The sequence below is a fragment of the Trachurus trachurus genome (genome assembly GCF_905171665.1).
Source record: "Trachurus trachurus genome assembly, chromosome: 15".
NCBI classification, from domain to species: domain Eukaryota; kingdom Metazoa; phylum Chordata; class Actinopteri; order Carangiformes; family Carangidae; genus Trachurus; species Trachurus trachurus.
In genome coordinates this window covers 22,811,268-22,837,102 of record NC_139906.1, presented here as the reverse complement: position 1 = coordinate 22,837,102, position 25,835 = coordinate 22,811,268, and the positions used below count along the sequence as shown (strand labels likewise).

The window sequence follows — 25,835 nt, the reverse complement described above, 5'->3', positions numbered from 1 at the left end:
GTTACGTTTCAAAATCCAAATTTCTAAATATATTCTTTTCAGTCAGAGACTTCGGGGGAAAATGTTTCATAGTGACTCAGTAATGTGTTGCTTTTTTCTCAAATTGAGAAGTTTAAACGGAGAGTTTAGTTGCATTAGAAAAGGAGCGATGACCAGTGGAGAAAACAAAAACATGACGTCACTTGCCCCTGCTCAGCCGCAGAGGCTGCTGGGAGATTCTGTCTGTGTCGGAGACATTTTGGATTTAAAGGGGCTGAGCTAGCCGTCAGTCCTAGCTCTAGGTAAGTTTTAACTACATTTGTTCGCGTTGATATTAGAATTACGTGAACTGTATACACTGCTGTTTATTTAAGAAACATAAATGTAAAACGCCGTGTTTGTAAATTACAAGCTCGACGGTTCGAGCTGGATGAACTACTGACAACTAGGGAGTGGTGACGCTAGCTGGTTAGCCGAGCTGGCTAGCTGCTGACGGGAGCGCTACACAGATGAAAAAGCAAAATCAAGATTTAACGTTACTGAGAGCTTAGCTAAACTATCAGGTACGCGTCCTGGAAAAGTGCATTAATGTGTAGTAATGTGTTTGTAATCCGCCCTGGTTGTTAATGAAAATGCTTGATTAATGTAGAAAGTAATTTAGCCGCTGTGAACTGCGAAAGTCATAACAAAATGAAATTGACTGAGACCAATAATGAGCAACGCTCATGTCAAATGATGAGCACATGATGTCTTGTTTTTCTGTTTATAGAGTAATTGCCTTATATTTAGGGTTAGGGTTAGGGTTCGCCTGTTTGTGCTCCGTGCACCTCGAGGCAGTGTAAACCCATTAGTAGCCTATGTATCTATATATTATATCAAATGGAGATGAGGTGTTTTATCAGCATTGCTACATCACTGTGAATCAGCGGTGGAGACACAGGTGTCACATTTATGCATTATCATTCCTCGGTTGGACAGATGTTTTGATTGATACATTTTCTTGCATTAGTGGCAATACTCAGGCAGACATTTTTCAGACAACCACGAGTAGGAATACAGCCCTCTTGTAGCAGCTGTTTTCAGTGGGGTGATGGATGACTGGACAGAGTCAGTGGCACTTCCCTCCTCGTTGTCCCAGGCCCCGCCACACCCTCCTTGGTGGCTGACTCTCTTTTGTGTCTGGCTGTGCGAGCAGTTTGTGCAGGAAACGGAGCAAGATGAACTGATCTGTCAGTGTTAAACTTCATCAAGTGTACGGGAAATGCATCCGTGGAGAGATGTCATGGAGACAGGCCACTGGTTGGTTGATGCTCCCACTGCAGTCTGCCTTTTTCCATTTCCTCTTCTATGTCATTTTCCTTTTATTCCACAAACATGTACCACACCCTTTCTCAAAAGGTCTTTTTTTCCAGAGCCTACGCAGTGTTTTGCATTAAGTATTCTAAGATTAGCTAATATAAGCCAAAAATGTAAATCTTTTGTGTGGCTTTAAACCAAAACCCAAGCAATTTTTAAAGAAGGCCGAAGTTTCTTTACTTAAGAATTAGCCTAGATCCTGCAGTGAAGTTACAACGATCCAACATACAATTACACTTGGCAGTACCAAGTGCTATTTATTTCAATGAAGGGTTATTCAGATACACAATTTGAGATCAGTGGAAAAAAGCTTAATCGACCTGAATGATTGTAGTGCAGTGCCCGTAGGTAGAGGTTAGGATAAACAAGGGACTGAGTGATGATGGGGTTTGAAAAAAAGGAGATGTGATAAGTGAGGCTGGAGGCCTCTCTGGAGATGAGGACTAATGAAGAGTGGATTGGCGAACATGACCAAGAGGTGGTCCAGATTTCCACTGCTCAGAGGGAAATGACGCAGTTTCTGCCACTAAATAGATTCCTTTAACACATAACACTGTTAGACCATAGCACACTGTAACCTCTTGGGCATTTGTATTTGCTCCTGTGATAGTGGCGCCACGATTGCTTCAATATATAACATGACCTTTGGTCCTCCGGGAAGACAGTCATCTAACTTGTTCATAAAATTGAGTTCCTAGTGCACACAACAAAAACGACAGCTGGGTTGTCAATGCTGTGATTCCCCCCCCCCCCCCCCCCCCCCCTATTATTCCATGTTGTTTTATGGAAACTCAGCTAATATTGCTGGTGACGGTGCTTGAGAACCTGGCAGTGTGTTCTTGTGTTATTTTGTGTGGCTAATTGAACCCCTCATACATAATGTAAACACAACATTCCTTTAGTGCAGGTGCTGCTCAGCATTACGGCTTTGGGTGTCAGTTGAAGTGAAAAAGATTAACAACTCATTGGGTGGATTTTTCACTGAAGGTCAATTTCAGCCTGGAGTTCATACAGAGGTATTTTAATTGTGATTTTCTGAGATTAATCCAGTTTAATCACATTGCCAAAAACTAACTAGCAGTAAACGGGTCAACACTTCTGTATTAGTCATCCTGTGAACAGCACTGAAACAGAGTTCATCTCTGTAAATGCACTTTTCCCTTAGGTATGTTTGTTTCCAGTGTTGGGTGTATTCCAGATGTTCCCAAAGCTTTATGACTTGTTTCCTGGGCTGCACTAGGTAAATGATTTCATTTATCGCTTGGTGCTAAAATGGGAATGCAGGGCCAGAGGTGATATGTAAAGCAGTGTAATTTTGTCATGCAGACTAGATAATAGGTTTTAACATTGCGGTGTGTGTTGTGCGCCCTCAGCCTTGGTGACACGCGAATCTCCCTTTGAGCCAGTAAATAGTGCCATTTAGCCTATTCCATTGTGTCTCATTAGGCCTGCTCCTTTGTGTCTGATGAGTATTGAGAAGCAGAGTCGAGATCAGGTCGGTTCCCTCCCCCCATCCGACCTGCTCCTCTGCACTCCCTCTATCTTCCTCCCTCTGTGGGCGGGGTTGTCTCTTGGTGCGCGCCCTGAGATGATGCTGGTTGCTCTGAACGAGCAGCGGGAAGGTCACCATCATCCTGCAGGCAGCTTCCGTCCTCTCCTCTCCTCTCCTCGCCGGCATCAGCACTCATCCACTCTCATTACAGTCCCGTTTCATCTCCGTCGGCCTCGTTTTCACATCGAAGGTTTCTCTCTTTTTCTTTTTAAGAAGGATCTCTTTGGGTTAGCGCAGCAGTTTTATGATACACTTTGCTGATGCATAGCACTATTGCCGGAGGAGGAGTCATTATTTCATCAGCGTTTCTCCGTGCCAAACTATGAGACTCTGATCCGCCACTGAAACTGAGGTTAGTTTTCTGGTCCAGCAGTCTGTAGCAGCTGCAAACATGGCCTCGGTGAATGATGGATGGCCTAAGCCTCCAGCAGCCATTTAGTGGGCTTATAGTTATGGAAAGATTCTTTCGGGTGTAATTTCTACCTTTCCCGTTTTGTCAGTTGTTTCCTGTTTTTGTTATTTCCATATTGCACCACGGTCACATAGTTTAAAGTCATTTTCCTGCCAGGTCCAGGCTGTGACCATATGTTTGGATCTGGCCAGTTTACAGCCCGTCTGTTAGGACCAGGAACATCTGTTAATGCCGATGTCTTATCTGTATTACGGTGGCACATCATGTGGCTTTAAGCTGAGGGATTTAATAAAGGGGGTCGCCTCCTGTGCCTGTGTTTACTTTTTCTTGTTAGAAGTGAGCCACCAGCATTTCTTGTGACTAGCTACCTGACTCGCTGATCTGACCCTTGTGTGATCCTGATCACTGCTGTACTAACTACATGATCATGAGGATGTTTGTATCGTTTGCTGCTGTGTAGTCTAAGGTGTGAGTGTGTGTGTGTGTGACCCATTTCACTGTGTAAGAGGTTGTATCTTAGCCAGTGTGTCATTTCATTTTTTATCGTCTGTCAAGATTTCGACCTCTGTTATATAATTTCTTCACATTTGATGCGATCACCCATTTCATTTGCGCTTATGAAACAAAGATGAAAGCGTGGGAAAGTAAAAGATTAATTCAAGTGGAATGCTTTTAAAGTACATCAACAGGCCCGATGGACTTTATCTCATCTCTTTAAAGATTTGAAAAACATTAACTCTGTCTTGAGAAAACAAAAGGTACTTGATACAGACGTTTGTGTGTTTTGTCGAGGCAAAAGCAGCTTGTTTCTTCCGTGGTTGACATGAAAGTGCTTCTCCTCTTTGTGAGCTGTGGAGCGTATATACCCAGCTAGTCAGGCAGGCCTTTCATCCACATAGGTGTTAAGTAGTTGAGCCTGTGAGTACCTGTGCGAGGCCAATAAGCTGTCAGATCTGTGAATGTTTGATGATTCAAAGAGATCTTTTCATATTTAGTTGAAGGCAGATAAGAGCTTTGGTGTCAGGCCCTCTCAGTGAGGGAGCAGACTCCTCCGTGTCACTGAGGACACAAGTTTTTTATTTGAGGCAGTCATCTCTGCAACCATGCTAATAAGAGCTGAGCTTCATTTGTATGTGACATTTGAATACAGACTTTCATGTAAAGTAGCACATCAGGATAGAAATGGCTCTTAGTTATCTGTGCTTTTCACACCTTCTTTCATGTTTCGAGTTCTCCTGAGACGTGTTTCTTCTTGCCTGTCAGTCAACTTTACTGCTAGCATGTTGTACTGTCATGCACTACTTGTAGCAGCTGACTAAGCCCTCTGGTCATTCTGTTTTGCCATTATAACATAACTAGAGCATGCACTATATCTCTAAAACTGATGATACTAAATTCTGATCAGATTGTTTTATCATATATACCGTAAATACCAAATCTATTTGATTTGAATGCTTGGTTGATTATGTTTTTGCTTTATTTTTTTAATGTTGTGAGATTTTTATTGAAGCAAATACAATGTCACACTTTTTGTAGGCTTTCATGTTGGTATATATTTGATCTGAAAACATTTAAAGTGGTTCAATTCGAGTGCATCCTGCTCTTGAATTGATTATGTGTTTTGTTTCATCAGAATGAGTTTATTTGAAGTGTTGAAATTGCTAAATGGATCTTACCACTGTGCTCACCGATGTAGAGGTTCGCCGGCTCAGTGAATTTGCTGCTTTGTTGCTGTGGCATGAAAGGAGAGGGATGATTGCGTGTGAAGTGCAATAAAGTACAAAATTGCACATGAGAGATGCTCAGTAGTAATTGTCCAGTGTTGTTTTTGAATTTTAAAGCAGCAGCAGCAGCGTTAACAAGATGCTACCTGCTCTTCCTTAACCACGCTGAGAATTCAGGCATCCAACAGGAAAAAGGTGTGAAAACGTTTGTAGTCAAAAGAGAAAGGAAAATTTATGGACATTTTTCTTCCTTCATAAATCTCTCGAGCTTTTTGAGCTCTCAGGTGCACGACCCTTGGGGGAAATGAAAAAAAAACTACATAGTTATAAGCTGAGAGGTTTTCATCGACTGAGCAGCGATGTCCCCCTCGCTCACCATAGTGTTGGGTCACCTGACACTTTTTATTATTGATCACCGCTGCTCTCCTGCCAATCCAGAGCCTCCAGCTGGTGGCGAACGGGCTCCACTGTCGTCCTGATTAAAGCACGTTCCCACAGGCCGCCTGACATCCACTTGGCTTCTCGTTGACTTCCCTGTTTGCTTATTTAGTGTCCGTCATGTAATACATTAGCATCATAAATAACATTCGGCTCCCAGCTGTGATTACATGATGTGACATGCATAAAATTGCGAGGAGGTCGGTGGGTAATTACCAGATACCAGCAATCGGCCCAGTTGGAGTTGTCTGTGTTAGCTGAACACAAAGTCTGTGGGAAAAGCAGAAGCAATATAAATGTCCTGGTAGAGGTGGTGTGAGGACAATGAGGCTGGCATTGATTAGAGCTGCAGCGATTAGTCACATCCAGAAAGTTCATCTTAAACCATTGATAATTATTCTTTTTTTAGTCTTTTTCTTGATGAACTAATGGCAAAATGTTCTGGCTTCAACTCTCTTAAATATATCTTCTTAGTCCTCTAGTACAGTGAACCATATGTTTGGGTTTTAAACAGTTGGTTGAACAGAACAAGACACTTCAAGATGTCAATCCGAAGCTGAGACACTGGGACACTGACATTGTGATCGGTGCTTTTTTTCAAATGTATTATTGTTTATATCTCATGGACAAAAGACTTATTGCAAAGAAAATATCTATTTATTGCAGCTGTTGTGGCCTTGTTTCAGGTTCAGCTTTAATAGACGGTTTCAAAGCAGGGAGTGGCTCACTAATGGCGTAGTACATTATTCTCTTGACAGGTGGCTCTCTGTTGGTGTTTATCACTGCAAACCCCCTTCATCCTTCTTCACCCCATACTGACTGACTGCTGCTGAAATAGAGAAGGCAATAGCTAAAGAACACTGCCTAGTTGGAAGGGCAGGGCCGCTTTCTGCTCTCACATTTGCACGGCGCTGCAGCCAGCACTGACGTGGCTCAGTGAGTCATAGGTTATCTTCAGACTGTTTAGGGAAAGCAGCACATGTTCCGTGCGATCACCAAAGGGCTGGTATTTATGGAGGATACTATATTATTATTTTTTTTCAATGACTTGACCAGCTGCTGTGCTGAGGCCTTTGTCAATTCATCCTCCCCTTGACTCCACAGCAAGTCATACAGCCAGCTAGGCCTCAGTTTGGATAAAGTGTTGGCACCAGCAGGCGCACACACTGCAGCATCTGTGTGCCCTCTGTTGCGCTGTGAGCTGCAGTCTCCCAACCAGAGCTTATTATAGGTGCCAAATCCCAGCAGTCTGTTCTCCCAGAATAATATTAGCCAGTGGCCCTCAGCTTTCCATAAAGCAGACACTCTGTGCACATCTTTAATATGCATGTGGTTATTCATCCGGCGCTTGCAGCTCTGAAACTCACCACAAGCTCAGATGCAGTATTGTTGTTTTTAATTCCAGGTTTATTTACTGACTGCGTTCTGAGTTGAGCTGATTTAACAGCTTAAAAAATGCTGACCTACCTCACTCGTAAAATTTGAATCCCTTATCCAAACCGTAGTGATAGAACGAAGACTTTCATCGTTGTCATTTTGCTGGAGGATCATGCTGTCAGTCTTCTTGGCCAAGCACAAAAATGATACTGTGTCCGTTACCATTGGTTCCCTGCTCTGTCAAGACATTGATATCTTTAAACGGAGAATAGAGAGTTACTTCTTTTGTACCAGCAGGGAATGTCTCATTGTGTAAAAGATCACATGAAACAGAAGATACTTTCAATTAAAGGGAGGAAAAGTAAGAGAAATCTCTCTTTTACAGGTTTCCCTGAGCTGCATAAAAGATGTCCACCATGGTGTATCCACGGGAGGAGAAGCTGGAGAAGCTCTCTCAGGAGGAGATCATCTCCAACACCAAGCTGGTGATCCAAGGTCTGGAGGCCCTGAAGAATGAGCACAACTCCATCCTCCACAGCCTCCTGGAGACCATCAAGTGCCTAAAGAAGGACGAAGAGGCCAACCTGGTGCATGAGAAGTCCAACCTGCTCCGCAAGTCAGTGGAGATGATTGAACTGGGCCTTGGAGAAGCACAGGTAAGACACGGTGATAGAAGTATGAAGAGGAAAAATGAATTGAGACAATTTTGTGTGCAGTGTAGTAAATGTATCATCAAACCCACAGTGCTGTGTGTAACTTCTGTCTCCTTTTGGTTGTTCTGCTTTCTCATTCTATACTGAGCTCGTGTGGTGATCATGATTCATTCACAATCGGCCTCTGCTGCTGCTCCTTGTTAAATGTCTTTGCTCTTCAACGCCGTCTCCGTCCCAGGTGATGATGGCCCTGTCCAACCACCTGAACGCAGTGGAGTCTGAGAAGCAGAAGCTGCGTGCCCAGGTGAGGAGGCTCTGCCAGGAGAACCAGTGGCTGCGGGACGAGCTGGCCAACACCCAGCAGAAGCTGCAGAAGAGCGAGCAGAGCGTGGCCCAGCTGGAGGAGGAGAAGAAACACCTGGAGTTCATGAACCAGCTCAAGAAATATGACGAAGATGTCTCACCCACTGTAAGTACTGTACTCTGGCATCAAGCTTAACAAGACTGCAGAATATTACTCGACAATGTATTTTTGTGCATTGAGTCCTCATCATAGCAGGATTCTTTAAAATCAATTGTTCCTTGTAGCTGGAAAGTACAATTCACTGGAGTCAAGTTTCATTTATTATTTAACCTCTGCAGTGAAATGGAAATTCAATTCAGATCTCAATGGTTATATGCAAATGGAACCAAAATGGTAACATGAATGCAGTGAACCAAACTGAAAGAAAATAAAACTGAAAATTCCACTAAAGGTACTCATTTATTTACCTGTAAAAAAGCAACAGTCCATCAATGATGTCTAATAGAGGGGCTGTTGTTTGTGACAGGAATAAGAAATGGTATGTTCTTCCAGGAATGAGCCTTTCTGGTCAGCTCTTCATTGATCTATTGGGGGAGATGAATCACTGCATATTCTGACCCTACACTTAGTCACAAAACAGGCAGTAATATCCTGTTTACACCGTCTGCCTAACTCAGCAGGAATCCATCAGGCCTGTAGCCTGAAGGCATCTTTTCCATTTGACCAACTTTTGACAGGCAGCCAGATTAATAAATCTTTTATTTACACTTTTTCCTTAAAAACTGAAACATTTAGTTCATAATATTAAGTATAATCTTAGTGCAGTGTTGAATTGCATGTATGTAATGACATACATGTTTTATCACTTGATTCATTTTCATCACAGTTCACAAATGTTAAGACGTGATATTATCAGAGATGCCAGGTCTGAACTTATTCAGTTTAAAATATTCAATAGACTGCACTGGACACCTGCTGGATGAGTAGGGTTGGCCTGAGTCAGTCAAATCTCTGCTGGCGATGTAAAACAGAGATATTCATATATTCCTTTACTGTCCCATCTTAACCCCAGCTTAGATTACGCATAGTCATGGTACAGATATCAATCTTACCCCTCCGTTATGTCTCCTGAATAGTTAGAGGGGAAATGAGGGAATAAGTGGGGGGAAAAGCCCAGTGGCTAAAGGTAGCACTTACTACTGCTAAGAGAGTCATACTGAAACACTCGGCAGGGGGAAATAACCCTACCTACTCTGAATGGTTCAATGCTCAGGCAGAAACAGCCTCATATGAAAAGATAATGCATAAAATAAATGGTAAGATGGACATCTGTACAGAAATCTGGGACACATTTCTAACACAAATCAGCGATCTGTAATCCAGGACTAAAAACTAAATACTTACTAATGTTTAGTAAAATAACTTCTGAGTGTATTTTGTTTGAGTGACGGCCGGTGACAGGGTTTGGCGTGAGAAAAAAATAAGATTCTTTCCTGTGTTTGTCTGTCAACATGAGGAATCAAGTAGAATACAAGAGGTAATATGATGTTAAGAGGGTTAGGATTAAATGTTTAAAAAGATAGTTTAAGAGTATCTACTGGTCAGTGTCTCTCCACTCTGATAGAATCCTGTATCAGAGTGTCACTTCAATGTCATGTGCTGTGTCTATCAGAGGATCTGACTCGTACGTCTGTTTTTATCCTCACAGCAAGAGGAGAAGGACCGAGAAACACCGAAGGACTCCCTGGATGACCTCTTCCCCAATGATGAAGAGGAGCATGGCCAAGGAAGTAAGAACAGCAGTACACAGCAATTCATCAGTCATTATTCACACCCTTCTATAAGACTAATAACAAATAACTATGAAGCAGGGCTTTACTTCCGATATGATAGTTATCATTATTAGTATTCATTGAATGAGTATTATATTTTTGGTCATAAAACAATTTGACTTTTGAAGCATAATACATAACATTTTTGTTGTTTTCAAAAAAAGAACCCCACAGCAATGTTCTCAATTAGCCCACGTGGTTTGGCCTGATTATCTGGTGTCACAGCCTCTTACCCTGACTGTCTGTGTAGGTTCAATACCCTGGCTGAGCTAATGTTGTGCTAGGCCATCAAGCACTAATTGCATTATCCCTATAATCTTATTTCCTGAGATCTCAGTATTGTGTGCATGCAAATGGAGTTAGCGCTATAATTGGGTCAGAGTTTGATTCCTTTGAGCACCAAAATGACCTCTGGCCTTTGCGTGCGGCCTCTCCACCCCACAGTGCCGCACCAACACAACAGTGCGGCCGTGGCTGCAGCCCAGCAGGGAGGCTACGAAATCCCAGCCCGTCTGAGGACCCTGCACAACCTGGTGATCCAGTACGCCTCCCAGGGCCGGTACGAGGTGGCGGTGCCGCTGTGCAAGCAGGCCCTGGAGGACCTGGAGAAGACCTCTGGACACGACCACCCCGACGTGGCCACTATGCTCAACATCCTGGCTCTGGTCTATAGGTGAGAGGACACCCCATGCGCAACCTTGAAGGGATACGCCAACATTTTTTTTCATGTCTTGTCTCACTCCCAAGTCCATGACAAACAGATAGACACCATCCTTTCAACTGTGCGTGCAGTAACAAGGGAGATAGAGCCCGTATCGCCTGTAATTAGCTTAGCTCAAACGCTGGAAGTGTATAGGTAGTGTTAGCCTGCCTCCTACCCAAGCCAAGCCAAAATCAGTAGTCAGAAGCTGATTTCATTTTAGCTCTAAACTCTGAAATGTCGATAAAGTGATATATTTACAAACATTTTTAGGCGAGAAAGTAGCCGTTTAGATCAGCAGTGTGTCGTTAATTTGTCTAAATACCAGCTGTTTACAATTTTGTTCGGACGAATTCGGCGCTACTCAAGCTAGCCGCTGTGACCAACGCACTTCCAGTTACTTTCACAAAATAAAACACCTGTTTCCCTTTATATACAGAAAACTATGACCATAGAATTTGTGCTTTTACTTTGAAATAGGAAGCTAACCTACCCTCGATGTAGCTAGCTTGAACCAAAATAAACCGTCTTTGCTTGAACCCTCCGTTTTGACCGATCTCGTCCCGTTACCGGCATTTGACCGCTCAAGATGCCTGACCGGAGAGTTTTGTCAGCTCTGAGACGAAGATCGACCCGCCGGTTTCCGTCTAGAGTTGCTGAAGAGTTTCTCTGATGACTTTAGGTGGAGGCAGGCTAACACTACCTATGCACTTCCAGCGTTTGAGCTAAGCTAATTACGGGCGATACGGGCTGTATCTCCCTTGTTACTGCACGCATAGTCGAAAGGATGGTTTCTATCTGCTGGTCATGGACTCGGGAGTGAGGCAAGACACGAAAAAGAACTGTTGGTGTATCCCTTGCCTCCATTTTTTTTACACTGGTTTCGTATAAGAACCAGAAACACTCGGTGTCATCGTGTCATTGTGTCTCTTCTCCCTCTCACTCATGCAGGGATCAGAACAAATACAAAGAGGCGGCCCATCTGCTCAACGATGCTCTGTCCATCCGAGAGAAAACCCTGGGCAAAGACCATCCCGCTGTAAGACTACACCATCGTCATAGCAACTACGCATTATTGCTTTAAGACCATCAGGAGGAGGCAATAACCACACAATCTACTGTATTCACTGAGCTACTGAGTCAGACAGTAGAGCTTATTGATTTCATTCAGCTATTAAAGTATGGATTTTTAGCCATGTGCCTGTGGGCTGGAACATAATCTATTAACTGCTTCATACGGCATGAGCCAAATCACACAAGGCTTGGAATAGAACAACCAAAGGGAAAACATTAACCGTACCTCTGTAAACATATTTGTAAGACACCAAAACAAGCTTTTAAAGTGTTAGTCACTGCTGCTCTGTAGGCTATGCACCTAGCCTCATATTGTTGTCACCTTAGCCTGATCCTCAGTGTATGATCATGAAACACAAAGGCATTTGACTACCAACCTGGTGGCATTGAGCATATTGACAAGACTGCATGATTGAACAACATACATTTTCATGACATCAGTGGGTTGGGTTTAGACACTGTGAAGCTAAATGATGAGTACAAAAAGCCAAGAAAGGAAGTGATCTAATTTGGGTTTTCTCCATTTCTGTATGCTCAGGTTGCTGCAACGCTGAACAACTTGGCTGTGCTGTATGGAAAGAGGGGGAAGTACAAGGAGGCCGAGCCTCTGTGCAAGAGGGCTCTGGAGATCAGAGAAAAGGTAGGCCACATCCCTGGACCACACCAGTAGAGCAGTCCACAGCACAACTAAACCAGAGAACAATTATCTGATTGTAGTAAAGTAATTAAAAGTGATGTATATCAAAAAATATCGGCAGCAGCTTAAGTGACACCAGTTCACCAGCTGAAAAGACACTAAAAATAGGGAGAAAGAGCAAATTATTTTCTTAAATTGTCTGTGAAGTTTCCACTGGGGGCCATTTCCATGTCAGTGGGGAATTTGGGGGTTTAATTGAGAGCACAGCTGAAAATGGATAGCAGGCGTTGGGGGAGTGAGGAAGGAGACGGATAGGAAACATGACGAAGCTACAGAGCTCGGCAGGGTACAGCGATTTCTCTTTGCCTGAAAGTTCTATATTTCTATTGATCAGCACAACCTTTTATTAGATCTCCTGAGTGCCTGAGGCGAGCAGACACGCTGCCTGGCACAAGCACAAAGAGGAGATGGAGGTAGAGAAGAGAAAGGTGCAGGGAGGGAGCTGAAAACACCGACGTGCAAAAGTGAAATGTCAATTTGAAACATTTGCCTCTCGGTTTTCCCTCAGGTCCTGGGGAAGGACCACCCAGATGTGGCCAAACAGCTCAACAACCTGGCTCTGCTGTGCCAGAACCAGGGCAAGTACGAGGAGGTGGAGTACTACTACTGCCGTGCCCTGGAGATCTACGAGTGCAGGCTGGGCCCAGATGACCCCAACGTGGCCAAAACCAAGAACAACCTGGTGAGAAATGACTGTGAGAAATGGCTCTACCTGTGTTCTACATATCAAACCCTTCACTATTCATCATATTATTAATTTCAACATGAACTACAGTCTCCGTTGATGTGGGCATGGTAAACACAGAGTCACTCTATGTTCTATCAGCATGAGCTTGCTCCCTGCAGGGTGTTACCGATTTCTGCCTACAGAGCTTCTACTTGGAACTTAATTGTGTTAAATTGATATTGCCTGACTTGACAAAGATGTCACTATTTTGTCCAATACAGACTTTTTTTAATTTAAAATTTATGAAAGGCAGCTTAATTCACTCTTTCAGTACAAGAGACATCATTCTCAGAGGTCTCTTTATTTCATTTAGTGGGTTAGGGTTGCTTATAGGCTGCTATTGTCTGCTGACTTGCTTCTTGTAGCTCTCCAAGGCTTTCTGTCCTGTCTCACTGATGATTGAAACGCTGCTTGGAGACAGCAAGAGAACACTCTGTGATACTATATTGTTTTTCTTGAACCACAATGCGCAGGTGAAATATGCAGACGGATTGCTCCCTGCTGTCTCGTGGGGCACATTATGAGTCAATACGCCCATTAGATCCAACACTTAAGGTGCTTTTATGTCTTTCTTTCTTTTTCAGGCATCCTGCTTCCTCAAACAGGGGAAATACAAGGAGGCTGAGATTCTGTACAAAGAGATTCTGACTCGTGCTCATGAGAAGGAGTTTGGGTCGGTTGATGGTAAGGCCGCAATGTTGACAGTTCACAGTATAGGCCAATACATGTTTCAAAGGTCACTTTTCTATCACTGTGGTGCAGGTTCTTGTTTCAATCAACCTATAAACACGATAAATAGATACCAGGTTATCTACAGAGACATGGTGGTGGGTTCCATGATATTTCCCCTCAGAATACAGAGACTAAATTTGTTTATTATTGTTTTCAACCTGCCTCCACTCTTGTCTTATGCTCCATCTGCTGTTGTCTCACACCAGCGAGCAGTCAGACAGATGGACAGATGCGTAAAAAGTGGACGATGCTCTAAGCAGGGTGCCAGCCTTCACCATTCACAGGAATCTTTAAAGAAACTGTTTGAAGAAATAAAGAGTTTACTCCTCTGAAAGATGAGCTCTCTCAGTTTTCTTCTCCTTTTAGTTCAAGCTAAGCTTTTTGTTGGTTTTCTTCCCTGGATTAGATTCACTGCTTTGAAAAAGGAATGAAATCAACTCGGCACAATGCACTGCTCCAACACTGCTTGAGCCAAAGTATCTCACATTTTTCTGAGCGCTTCATTCTTTCATGTGGAGCTTAACTTGACAATAGTCAGTGCTTAGATGTTTTTTAAACCTCTTGGAGAGTTGAAGATTAAGAAGATGCAACACAGCAGCAACAGATCAACCTCTTTTTATATTTTTTGTGAGTTTTATGACGCATTAAGGCATCATAATGTTTATGTGGCAGTGTCAAAGTTTAGTCATGTGAAAATAGTGAAAAATAGTATAAAAAAAAAAAAAAAAAAGATTTCAAGTTGTATCTTTACACTTAACTTTATTTTAGGAAATAATCTGTAAAATGTTCATGGTTATTCACTTTAAAAGCGTAAAAAGCTGCAGGTAACTGTACTTACCAAATTAGTAAATACATTTAGGACATATGTTTGCTGAATCATTCTTCATATTATTGCCCACAGTCAAACAGAAAGTGGTTAATTTGTGCCAGGTCTCCCCTGCCTCTTCTTGCACCTCCCTTGCCAAACTCAAACAAAAACATGAGTAGTTAATTTTGTGTTGAATGAAACATCAGTCTGCGGTCAACTCAGTCGAGCCATTTTCCAGTCCCCTTGTCCACTGTGTGTAGACCACCTCTCCTGTCTGTCTCTGCAGCTGAGAACAAGCCCATCTGGATGCACGCAGAGGAGAGAGAGGAGATGAGCAAGGTGAGTCCGCTTGTGTGATCATCTCCATGTCATTCTGAACCAGAGCAGAGCAAATAAACATTTTGAATTCAATGAATAAGACTTATCAAATGCAAGGTCTGCAAGAACTGGTCTGTATGTTACACTTCACTGGGAAGAAAAATACTGTACTTCACACACAATATAAGCCCTATCAGGCATGTGATTGTTATATGTAAACACAGCAAAAATGCTGCTGATCCAGTTTAAGCCACAACTCCCCATGACCTGCTTCTCTTCCTCTTCTCTATTATTTACTTCCAGGGCAAGCACAGAGACAACACTCCATATGGAGAGTATGGAGGCTGGTACAAGGCCTGCAAAGTCAACAGGTGAGGCAGCGACTGATAAGTCTGTTTTTACAGCTGGGTCTAAAAACAGGCACACGCTACAGTCCGGAAATGTTTTGCATTACATTGACATTTAGTTTTATAAATGTGTGAAATCAGGATAGAATAGAATTAGTTTTTTGGTAACACTTTAGATTAGGGAACACATATTCACCATTAACTAGGTGCTTATTAATATGCATATAAGTAGCTTACTAGCTCCTTATTAGTAATTATTAAGCACGTATTAACACCTTTACATAGCCTTATTCTACCTCTATCACACCATGAATTAAGATTTTTCCTGATATTAACCAGTGGGTTATACTGGCTCTGTTCAAGGCCCCAATAACCCACTGGTTATTCACATCATTATTCACAAACAACAATGCATCAATTTACAGTGAATAAGCGATAATTAGGAGTTAATATCAGGAAAAATCTTAAAGCAGATATCAGTGGAATGTTTTTGTTAATATAAGTCCTAAATAGTCCTATTTTCCGTCAGCAATCACTTACATGAAGTATTTCAGCCTAAACACGAGTCTCTCCGTCACTCTGCTCTGCTGTAACCCGAGGAGAAAATTTTCCTTGTGGGATACAAGTGTTATCCAATGAGGAGAGAGAACGGCATGAAGGGCTGTGTGTGCAGCCAAGGGATGCGCGTGAATGTGGTGACGTAGCACGAGGACCAATTGATGCCTGACAAGGGCGGGGGCTGCTAACTCATGGTGCGTTCAAAGAAACTCGTACTTTGTGTTTTTCCTTCCTGTGAAGTCACACCAGTTCGATCTGGTACGAGTTCACGGGTCGGAAGTTACGAGTGGCCGTTATAGGGAACTTTCACAGACAACAGGATGGTAAAAACACGAGCTACGGGTTACCTGGAACGCTACCAAGTCGTAGTTGTGACTTGAAGCTGTAACTTACGGTTTCAAAAGCCTGCCTTGAACGCAGCATTAGCCGAAACGGCCGTGAAGCTGATATCTGCTTTAATTCATGGTGTGATAGAGGTAGAATAAGGCTATGTAGAATAAGGTGTTAATACGTGCTTAATAATTACTAATAAGGAGCTATTTTATTAATAAGCACCTAGTTAATGGTGAATATGTGTTCCCTAATCTAAAGTGTTACCAGTTTGGGTACAGATAGATTTTAGCTTTTTTAATCCTCTAGGGTTTAGATGATCAGTTTGCAGTGTTGTATGACCTTCCGGTAAACATCAGTGTGCGTATCTCTTCTGTGTGTACAGCCCTACAGTGAACACCACCCTGAGGAACCTGGGGGCCCTTTACCGCCGTCAGGGCAAGTTGGAGGCTGCTGAGACCCTGGAGGAGTGTGCAGTGAGGTCTCGCAAGCAGGTCAGCAGCATTTCTTAACTGGAAAAAATACATTTCTCTATATGCAAAAAAAAAAAGCTTACCAGTTGCTTTTCTGTGAATTCTGAAATATGTTCCCCGTGTTAGAGCAGCAATTCTCATGATATTTCTTTCCCTTTCTCTACACTGCTATGGATCCAGAGCAACACAGTAAGTGGTCTCTAACTGATAGCTCATCATAGAACCCCCCCACCTCTCTCCCCTAACATCACTTCCATCTCACAGTCATTTAAAATGTCTTCTTGTCTCTGCGATGCTGTGACAGTAATGTCGGAGCATTCAAGGCGATGGGAGAGCATAAAACCACTGACATTCATCCATATAACTTTACACTCTCAGCCATAACCACAAGCTACTTTCGACTGTAATGTTTTTCTTGTTTCTTTCTCTGTGTGTTGTTTCCCTCAGGGCATCGACCCCATCCACCAGACACGTGTGGTGGAGATCCTCAAGGACACAGAGGGCGACAGGCGGAGGAGCAGGGACAGTCTGACCAGCGTTAAGTATGAGAGCGGCTCTGAGACCGGCGAGGAAGTGAGTATGGGCGTGGAGTGGAATGGGGTGAGTACAAATCCACTCTAGTTGAGTCAACATAGCCAGTGACCTCACTGGAAGAACAAGGTGGTGTTTGTTAAATCACAGAGAGTGTGGACTGGGACAGACCAACCCATGGATTAATGGCATTCAAAATAAATTGCACTGATTTATTATCTTGATTGAAAGGAGAGACAAGAGGACTCTCGTCTTTAAGATTAGTGCATTGATGTGGACTGATGATTAGGAAGGTCTCTGACTCCTCTACCTGCAGTATCAGAGCCATCAGGAAGCTCCATGAGACCATCTGGCTCACAGGAAGCTCAGGAAGTCCTCTCTTCACTGTGGTCAAGCTGCATAAATTAGTCATTTCTGTGAGAGCCAGTTCATGATGTCATTGTTAAACATCATCATAAACTGAATATAGCTAATGTTATTATGGAAACAAAATTTGAATTCCTCAATCTGCTATTTTACAAAACAGTTATGATCTTTTAAAATTGTATCTATCTATCTTTGAATACCCACCTCTTGGTTGGGCTGCACTCAGTGAACTGTGTTTGTACCAGTCCATCAGCTCACTGTAGATCACATTACCATGTCCTTCCCATGAGGAAAACCAGGAAATCCATTTGTTCACAAAACGTAAAGCTGATTGAGTGTCTTGGCATGCCGACCTGTTGTTTTTGACAGCATGAGTTTGCTTTGGACTAGAAGTGTTCATTGCTCGACAATGAAGTCCTAGTGCTTTGTTTTTAATAAGTGGTTGTCGTTGTTGTTGTTGTTTTGCTGGCAATGCTTCTGCACAAGTGGAGCGGATAACAAAAAGGCACAAGCTCATTCTGCGGCAGCCTGGCAACATATTAAATATGTATCTACTTCTGTGGGGCTAAAAAAGATACAGCATGTCCTAATCCCCTGGAGGGTGTCTCATGTTTCTGCCATTAAACACAATCGGCAGATCCCAAAACCATTGATGCTCATCCCTCTCTGCAGGATACTGGGCAGCTGATGCGCTGCAGTCCATCTCCCAGTTTTATTGCCTCATTACCCTCGTTGTGTTTCCCCCTGACCGACAATTATTAGTGTCATTTCCCCACACAGGTTTTTATTTCTGCACAGTTCTTCCCTTTGGACTTGTAACCCCTGTCCTTGTTATTAAAGGGCTCGGTGCTGTACACAGTCTGCAGTTAAATACTGTAGACCAAGCCAATAAAAGCCGTGTCCCAGCTTGAAGAAGCCCTGTGGTGCGTTTTCTGGTTTGGACTGTGCCAGTAGAGATGCCTCATCTGAGCTTGTGCCTCTCCCCTCACTTAAGTGCAGCCACGCCCTTCACCGCACACACCCAGTCCAAACACGCATGTAGCCATGCCAGCCTGCTGGGCTCACCCTTAACATGCACACTAATGGACCATGTGCGCTCACTGTTTTCACCCATTTGACACAATGTCTGTTAACCCCCGACGTCTGCTGCTCTCTGAATGAGTTAACATTTAGTAGACAGGTGGGGTTTTGTTTGCTGGCTTCTTGTGTGAGTGTGAATTCTTCTCTACACACATGTTAATACACATAACACGGCAACTACAAACCGCTTTCAGTGTTCACCCCAACGCATTGGCATGCGTATTCATCCGAGCACCTGTCTGTCTTTGGAACATGTGATGGCATGCAGAGGGTTGCTGCTTGTGTGCGAGCGTTTTATTATCACAGCCACAGACGTAGAGAGATTAAATTCACAATCAAAACAGCAAGTTGCACTCATGACTTTCTTGTGCTTTTAAATATTGTTTCTGAAAGCGTATTTGTCACAAAACCTTTGTTTATTCCATCCATCCATTCATCTACAAAGCTGCAAACATGTAACTCCAACTTGGTTCTCTTGTGTTTTTTAGTAAATAGGCTTGTAAAGTGCTGTCTGCTTCTGTGTAGATAGAGATAGACATCACAGCTATCAGTCACATAGTGGAAAACTTTGCCTGAACATGTCTTCACAATGCTCTCAAAGTCTCATAATGTCACTGAGACTTTAGACTTGGTTTACATACTTTACTTTATTTGAAAAAATGGCCTTTGTTTTGTTTAATAATTGACAACAGGACTAGTTAAAGTGTCACTGTCTTGGAGCTCACTCACTGGGTTTGTGTTCAAACCAGTGGACGACGTAAACAACAGAGACGAGAGCCGTCAGCACATTTGTGGTTGTGTTCAGGTTAATGAGTAATATGTATGTGTGTGTGTGTCTCTTATAATGCACGATTTGACTCGTGTATGTGTGTGTGTGTGTGTGTGTGTGTGTGTGTGTGTCTGTAACTGCTTTGTGCTGTTGGCTTTAATGTGCTGCCTGTTAGTTTGCATGTTTCCCTGGATTTCATCCTTTGCCCCCCCCCCTCCCCTCCTTCTATGTGTCACTAACCTACTTCCTTATTGATTACTCTTGCCATGACAACCAATCAGCCTGTCAATCAAATTTCCTTCTCTCACTCAGTGGATTGTACTCTCTCCCTCTTGAGCTCTCATTCCACACAAGACGCCTGGGTGGGTTGGTGTGTAGTGACATCATAGTTAGGCTGGGTAACGAGTTCATCAGTCATCTGTGTAGGTAATGCAGAGGTTAGTATTGTTATCCAGCTGTGTGTAGCAGTGGGATCATAATCTGATCCTGCATCAGACACAGATTTGTATTAAGATGAAGTTAAAGCTAAACTTTATGAGGGATGTTTGTATTCACAGTGCTGTAGATAGAGATATTCATCGTAACGTCAGTGTAATGGCTATATGAGTATGCCCGTTTTCAGTGCTGATGCTTGCAGATGTCTCACGTCTGCAGTGCACAGTCACTGGCTGGGCGCAATGTGCCAAGTTCAGACTTTTCGGTTTCCAAGAGAGAGGAACGAGAAAACAGCTGAGTCACAGTGACTGCAGCCACCGAGCGACCGCATCACCCAGTCGCTTCGTGTCGTAGCGCAGCTCCTAGAACAGCTGCATTTTTTTGTGTCGTATCCCTCACCTGGGGTTCACAAAAATCTATAAGCAAGCAGTTGAACTTGTTAGTACATTTTAACCTGGTGCAGGACAGTCAGTGGAGAAGTGTAGGAAGCCCAACCCCAGAGCTCTTAATCTTACAATTGTGTGCTGTTTTTTTTGTCTGTTTCTCTCTTTCTCTTTTATCAGGCCTAAGCCATCAAGATTATTCCTCCATCCTTCTCTCCTTCCCCAACACAATAGCAAAAGGATGTGTGTTGTCGTCCCCTCTGGCCTTCTCTGTCCCAACAAACCAACTACCATTCCCGGCGCCCCCCTCCGGCAAAGACTCAGAAAAGCCCCCACCCCCCTCTCCACTCTCTCCATCCTGGCTGTCACCTCTGTCCCCTGTTCAACTGACAGCTGCTGGGACGTTTGGTCTTCTCATCTCTCTCTGCTCTGTTTTCCCCCTCTCTTTTTATCACTCTCTCTATCCTTCCCTCTCACTAACCCTGTGTCGATTCGTCCTTCATGTCAGAAGTCATTACTTCAACTCTTTCTCTCACTTTAACGTTGAAAAAGTCATTGGGTGTGTAATCTTTCCCTGTGAGGAAGTCACTCGCACATTTTTCCTCGCTCCGACACCCACGTGTAATTTTTCATAGGTGTATAGTAGATTTATTTGGCAGGAAAGGAGAGCATTAGAACGGAAATATAAATTAATAGAAAAAGGCTAAACGTACAGTGGAAATGGTGAAAGATGATTTTGAGGTTGAGTGTCGCCTAGGCTCCAGACATCACTCCAACACAGTCAGATAAAAGGTCATTGAATATTATGAACGATTACATGAATCTCCACTGTTGCTCTGCATTGGTCTCACCCTGAATTAGTTTGTTTGTGCACCCTTGGCCTGTTTCTAAGTGAAAGTTGACCTCAAAGCTAGCTTCAACATGCCTGTATTTAGCCGTCGTTTGTGTTCATTTATGTGTGTTTTCTGTTTAAACTAATGCCTGAGATCAAATGCCTAAACCGCTTTGAAATGGTACTGTAAAGTCACACATGCCAATCAAGATATTTACGATGATTTCCTCTGAACATCTTCAGCCTAGTTGGCAGGAAATGAGAAGGGAGCATTGCCATTTTTGTTTTTATAGATATATTTCCTATTCATTAAAATTTTGTATGATTTTTTTTTTTTTGTTTACATTTTTTAATGCTTTTTGATCATCTTGTGGCTCAATATAAAGGCAGTAGTATGTCAACAATAGTGAAAGCTAGTAGTGTTAACCTGTTGTGAAAGACCAGAACGCTCTGTATCATTTAGGCCAAAGCTTGGACAGCAGATTGGTCAGATCACTTCAAGCTGTTGTTGCCATGGTAATTTATTTTCATGTTGCTCTTACGGGCTTTTCGTGTCCTTGGTTTCATAGTGTTCACACACAGGCTCCCCGCTGGCACAATATGTAGACGGTAGCTCGCATTCACAAAGGGAATTAGCAAAACGGTTGGCTGATGCTGCGAGGCCAGTGTGACAGCAGAAGCCAGACAGAGATACAGGTCGCCTGGACGACTGCTAAATAATAATAGATTTCAAAATAATGGACATGAACGCCCAGGATTGCCTTCAGCTGTTGGTGTAGGAGTAATGTTGTAATTCAATGGAAGCCTGGACTCCACAGTAGTTTTTAGTGTGTGTTTGTGTATGTTTTGGTGGTACAGTCACAGTGCCCTCTCTGGCTATGGATACTGTATTTTGAACACAAAGCTTAATGGGGTGTGTTGCCTTTTTTTTTTCTTACCACGGTCGTTTGCAAGTAAACATGGTCACTTTGGTGTTATCATGTTTTTAACACACCAAAAGTACAGTGCGAGTGTTTCCTCAAGATCAACATTGTTTGTTTGAGATGTTTAACTAACTGAATGTAAAATGACTTTAACATCTTGGAAGTGTAATTGTAGGCTGTATTTATAGATTTGACAAGTGCATTCACTATACGGCTTTTCAGTATGCTACTTGCCTTGATTCTTCATTCCTTCCAATGAGTACACCTATACTTCTAATGCAACTCTGAACAAAAGAATTGACTATGTTCATCACATAATTATGACAATATTGTTGTGTTAGTGGAATGCTTATTTATTGAACTGTCTATTCTTGACATATATAGTGTGACTTCAGTTTCCTAAAGTGGAAGAACATAAATGGTAAGGTCTATAAGCACTATCTTAGTAAGTAGGACTGCATCATATTTACCATTCTGCATTGTGAAGATTATTGCATCAACACTTGTTGGTATTCTCAAATAAAGTTTTTCATTTGTGAAGTTTTGTCTTTTCTCTACTCTGGATGAAGACGTTTGTATTAATGTGTCATCAGTGGAAACAGTGTTTCATGTCTGCTGATGGCTGCACAGTCAGTGGACCGTAAATGGTTCATCTTTGGTAGCTTCACCTCAATCCTCAGACTAACCCACAGCTCCCCCCGGTGGTGATGCTCCTGTATTACATAATGATGATCACACATCATCACACAGCCAGGGGAAGGTATACATGTGATGTAGTATAGCCGGTATAGCTGCTACATTAGAAACAGTAGATTTTAATGTAAGGATGGATGGATGGATACATTTCTGTGACACACTGACACACTAATGTCTGAGGAGAATCTGGTTTAGTTACTGTTCATTGTGCAACTAACAGTTATTTATTTAACCACCACTAAATGATGAAATGGCAGAATTTAGCACCCAATGTTCATCACAGTGTTGTAAAGCTCAAGGTGAAATCTTAAAGTCGTCTTTATGTCCAGAACTTGTGATAAAAGCAGCACACCAAATATGACCGACACGACTTAGTGAGTCGCGTTGGTCATGTTTTATATGAACATATGTAAATACATACATGAATACGAATTCAAAGAATTGACTATCAAAATGTTTTCTGGTCGATAAATAGACTTTATTTAATTGGATCTCCATTTGATTCCACATTACTTACCAGTGTTCATTTTAGTGTTACCTTGTGTAGATAATAACACAGCACAAGTGAACACAACACTTTAACAAAGAAGACTTGTGTTATTTAGTCAATTCTATTGGTGCAACTTTACAATGGTACATTTGCTTGTTGATGATATATACTTGTATATGTATATATAAGAGCAGCAGATACATTTCCATTGTACACGTTTACATATTTAGCTAAATATGTATAGTAGGTCTATTTTGGTCTTTGAACTTTGTCTATATTAACTAGAGGAACATTTTATGTATCCACCCTCCACTGTGAGGTTGTAATGCTCATAACAGTACATTTATTCACATATGCAAAAGTACAATTTGAAAAGAAAAAAAAAAAATAATAATCTAAAAGTATAGTATTGAACACAAATATATAACATTTCAAATTCAAGATAAACCTACATTATTGAAGAGTTGCCATTCAGAGGTTCTTCTCTGCTAGCTCAGTGCTGAATGGATGTGTTGATAAGTGTGTGTGTCTGCAGGACGGCAGTGGAGCCCTGCAGCGCAGCGGCTCTCTGGGGAAGCTCAGGGACGTTTTGCGTCGCAGCAGTGAGATGCTGGTGAAGAAGCTGCAGGGCAACGGACCGCCTGAACCTCGCAACACCAAGTAAGACATGAAGAATTCCTCCATCAGTACAATACAAGTATCGTACATGAAGTAAATGATGTTCTCGTTAAAATAAGTCATGTCTTTTGGAAGCAGGCCCAAAGATGATTCAGGGTGATTTGCTACATGAGTAATAAGTGTTTTATATCTGTCAGATCCCAGACACCATGACTATTGTTTTCTCACTATTACTATTACTCACTATTCAACAGCATGAAGCGAGCCGCCTCCTTGAACTACCTGAATAAAACCAGTGATGACCCATTCCAGGTGAGGAACAGTCTGTACTTAATGACTGAATGTGTGCTCTGTTATTGGAAATGCTCTGTTTCTAAATTTGTACGTTGTGTTTCGGCATCAGACTCGGGGAGGCAGTAATTTCAGGGAGAGCAGGGGTCTGAGCTCCAGCACTGTGGATCTCTACACTAGTGGAAACTGAACCACAGGTGTCGGCCAATCTGTTCACCAACCCAAAGATGCTCCTCCTCCTCCTCCTCCTCCTCCTCCTCGTCCTCCTGTGGCTTGCCTCTGAGCCATAACGACCACTGACAACACTACCAGACGGCGTCAGCCTCCCACGCACCCCTCTCACTGCCGGTCGGCATCTGATCCAAAGACCCAGCTCCTCCGGGATCCAGATCCCAAAGACGCTTCATTTCGACAAGACAGATAACACAACTAGTGAGTTTCTTTTCCAGTTTGTTTTTAAACGCAGGTTATTGATTGTTGATCGTCCACCGATCACTGTATCTCCCTCATCGTGTTCCCTAATTTTTGGCGTCACCTCGGTGCCTCCTGAATGTGGCCAAGTTAACAGACCTCATCTCTCCCACTTATTCAAAATCCCTGTGACTCTGCACTTTGACTTCATCTGCTGCCATAATGTCACATAATGTGCTGGTATGTTTCTCCTTGTGGTGATTTGATTTAATACTTTTGTTTCCTGAAATTGTCTTGTCTTCCTGTGCCATTTGTTGTTTTATTAGTGCAGATTTTTTTTCTAAATGTTTAAAAAACTAAAAAAAAAACTAGGATAAATTGTAGATTTTGTTTTACTAAATAGGTCTGTTGGGTGTGAAATGTAAAAATTGTCATAATTACACTGTTAAAAGAATAATTTTTATTTTCATTTTAGTGGTTATACATTTGCCTGTTGAGATTTATTTGCAATGCGAGGTGTTGGTAAAAGCTTTGGGAAACAGGGTGAAAATCTTTATCCTGCTGTCACGGTTTAAGCCATGTGACTTCTTATGGGTAACTTTTGTTCATACCAAGTATTGATAAAGTATTTGATATTTTAAAGGATGCTGCTTTGCTCTCTGCAGCGTCGATATACATAGTGTGCTTTTTCTGCACCGTTTGTCTCCCATTGCAGAGAAAACGCAGGTATAAACTCTGAGTCATTGATGATCTCAGAGAGCTGAAAAACACAACCATGATGTCAACTTTTTAAATTGTATATATATATAAAAGAAAAACAGAATCATGAGCCTGAACTGGGTTGCTTAATTCATCCTGAATCATCTCTGGTGCCATGTCAGACTAAGAGTAATATTATGATGTTGTTTACAGTGATTAGGATGTGTGATACATGTCTAGATTTCTATGATGTGATAATGATAGATTTGCACAATTCTCAGATGGGTGTGTTTGATTGCTTTTTTTTTTTTTTAGTAAAGCTACACAAAAGAACTGGATTGTCTTGTAATTACTGTTTTTGTTTTCTTTCTTTCTTTTTTTTGCCCCTTTTCCTCTCAGCCTTTGTAGTAAATGTATTAAATAGAATCTGATCATAAACTCAGAGATTGTTGAGTTTCATCAAGACAATTAGTGGGAATAGAATTAAGTGTCATTGTTGGTAATGATTGATTGTGCATCTCGGCAAATCTGAACCACTGTCTGACCTTGATTCAGAAATAAAACCAACAATTTTCTATTTGTAGTTGTGTCTTAGTCATTTGTTCTCATGACATTGTATGTGGCCATAAAATCCTTGTGTATCCTAAGCTTATGAGTAAAAGTTTGACTTGTGACCAATTGACCAATGATATGCTTTGCCTTGTTTCTGAACCTGCAGATTATAACTCACTGAATTCCACCAAGCAAAATCTTAAACACCAGTGTCTAAGTAAGTGTGGGAACCCATGCGAACACTGATGTCTTGCCAAAAAGTGACGTGTCTCCCAGAATTTTCCCTCCGCCTTCTGGTAGAAGTCAACTCGGGGTCTCTCTACTGCTCTCTGATAATCTCTCAGTGTGTCAAAGCTTAGATGTGGAGC

The 25,835-nt window shown here is 42.2% G+C and overlaps 1 protein-coding gene across 4 annotated transcripts; it reads left to right on the top strand.

The window, feature by feature from the left end:
- The first annotated feature begins 203 nt into the window (after window positions 1-203).
- klc1b (kinesin light chain 1b) lies at window positions 204-25,490 on the top strand. 4 transcript variants are annotated; one of them, XM_083988587.1, is made up of 16 exons: window positions 204-281; window positions 7,224-7,494; window positions 7,730-7,960; window positions 9,504-9,585; window positions 10,072-10,300; window positions 11,279-11,366; window positions 11,940-12,041; window positions 12,607-12,780; window positions 13,410-13,509; window positions 14,652-14,704; window positions 14,987-15,054; window positions 16,304-16,412; window positions 16,839-16,991; window positions 23,432-23,556; window positions 23,769-23,826; window positions 23,918-25,490. In XM_083988587.1, exons 2-16 carry the CDS (start codon window positions 7,246-7,248, stop codon window positions 23,993-23,995), a joined length of 1,899 nt encoding a protein of 632 aa, XP_083844713.1. In that variant the 5' UTR covers window positions 204-281; window positions 7,224-7,245; the 3' UTR covers window positions 23,996-25,490. The 4 variants fall into 4 exon arrangements, with proteins under 4 accessions (XP_083844713.1, XP_083844715.1, XP_083844714.1 ...); XM_083988589.1 differs by lacking the exons at window positions 23,432-23,556; window positions 23,769-23,826; window positions 23,918-25,490 and adding an exon at window positions 20,136-23,422 and having other exon boundaries at window positions 16,839-16,964; XM_083988588.1 differs by lacking the exons at window positions 23,432-23,556; window positions 23,769-23,826; window positions 23,918-25,490 and adding an exon at window positions 20,136-23,422.
- The last annotated feature ends 345 nt before the right edge of the window (window positions 25,491-25,835 follow it).

Excerpts from the sequence above, each read along its gene's own strand:
- klc1b (XM_083988587.1), top strand. The coding sequence starts at position 7,246 with ATGTCCACCATGGTGTATCCACGGGAGGAGAAGCTGGAGAAGCTCTCT. Across the intron at positions 13,510-14,651 it reads GGAGTTTGGGTCGGTTGATG|CTGAGAACAAGCCCATCTGG; the intron begins GTAAGGCCGCAA and ends CTGTCTCTGCAG. Across the intron at positions 16,413-16,838 it reads CAGTGAGGTCTCGCAAGCAG|GGCATCGACCCCATCCACCA; the intron begins GTCAGCAGCATT and ends TGTTTCCCTCAG.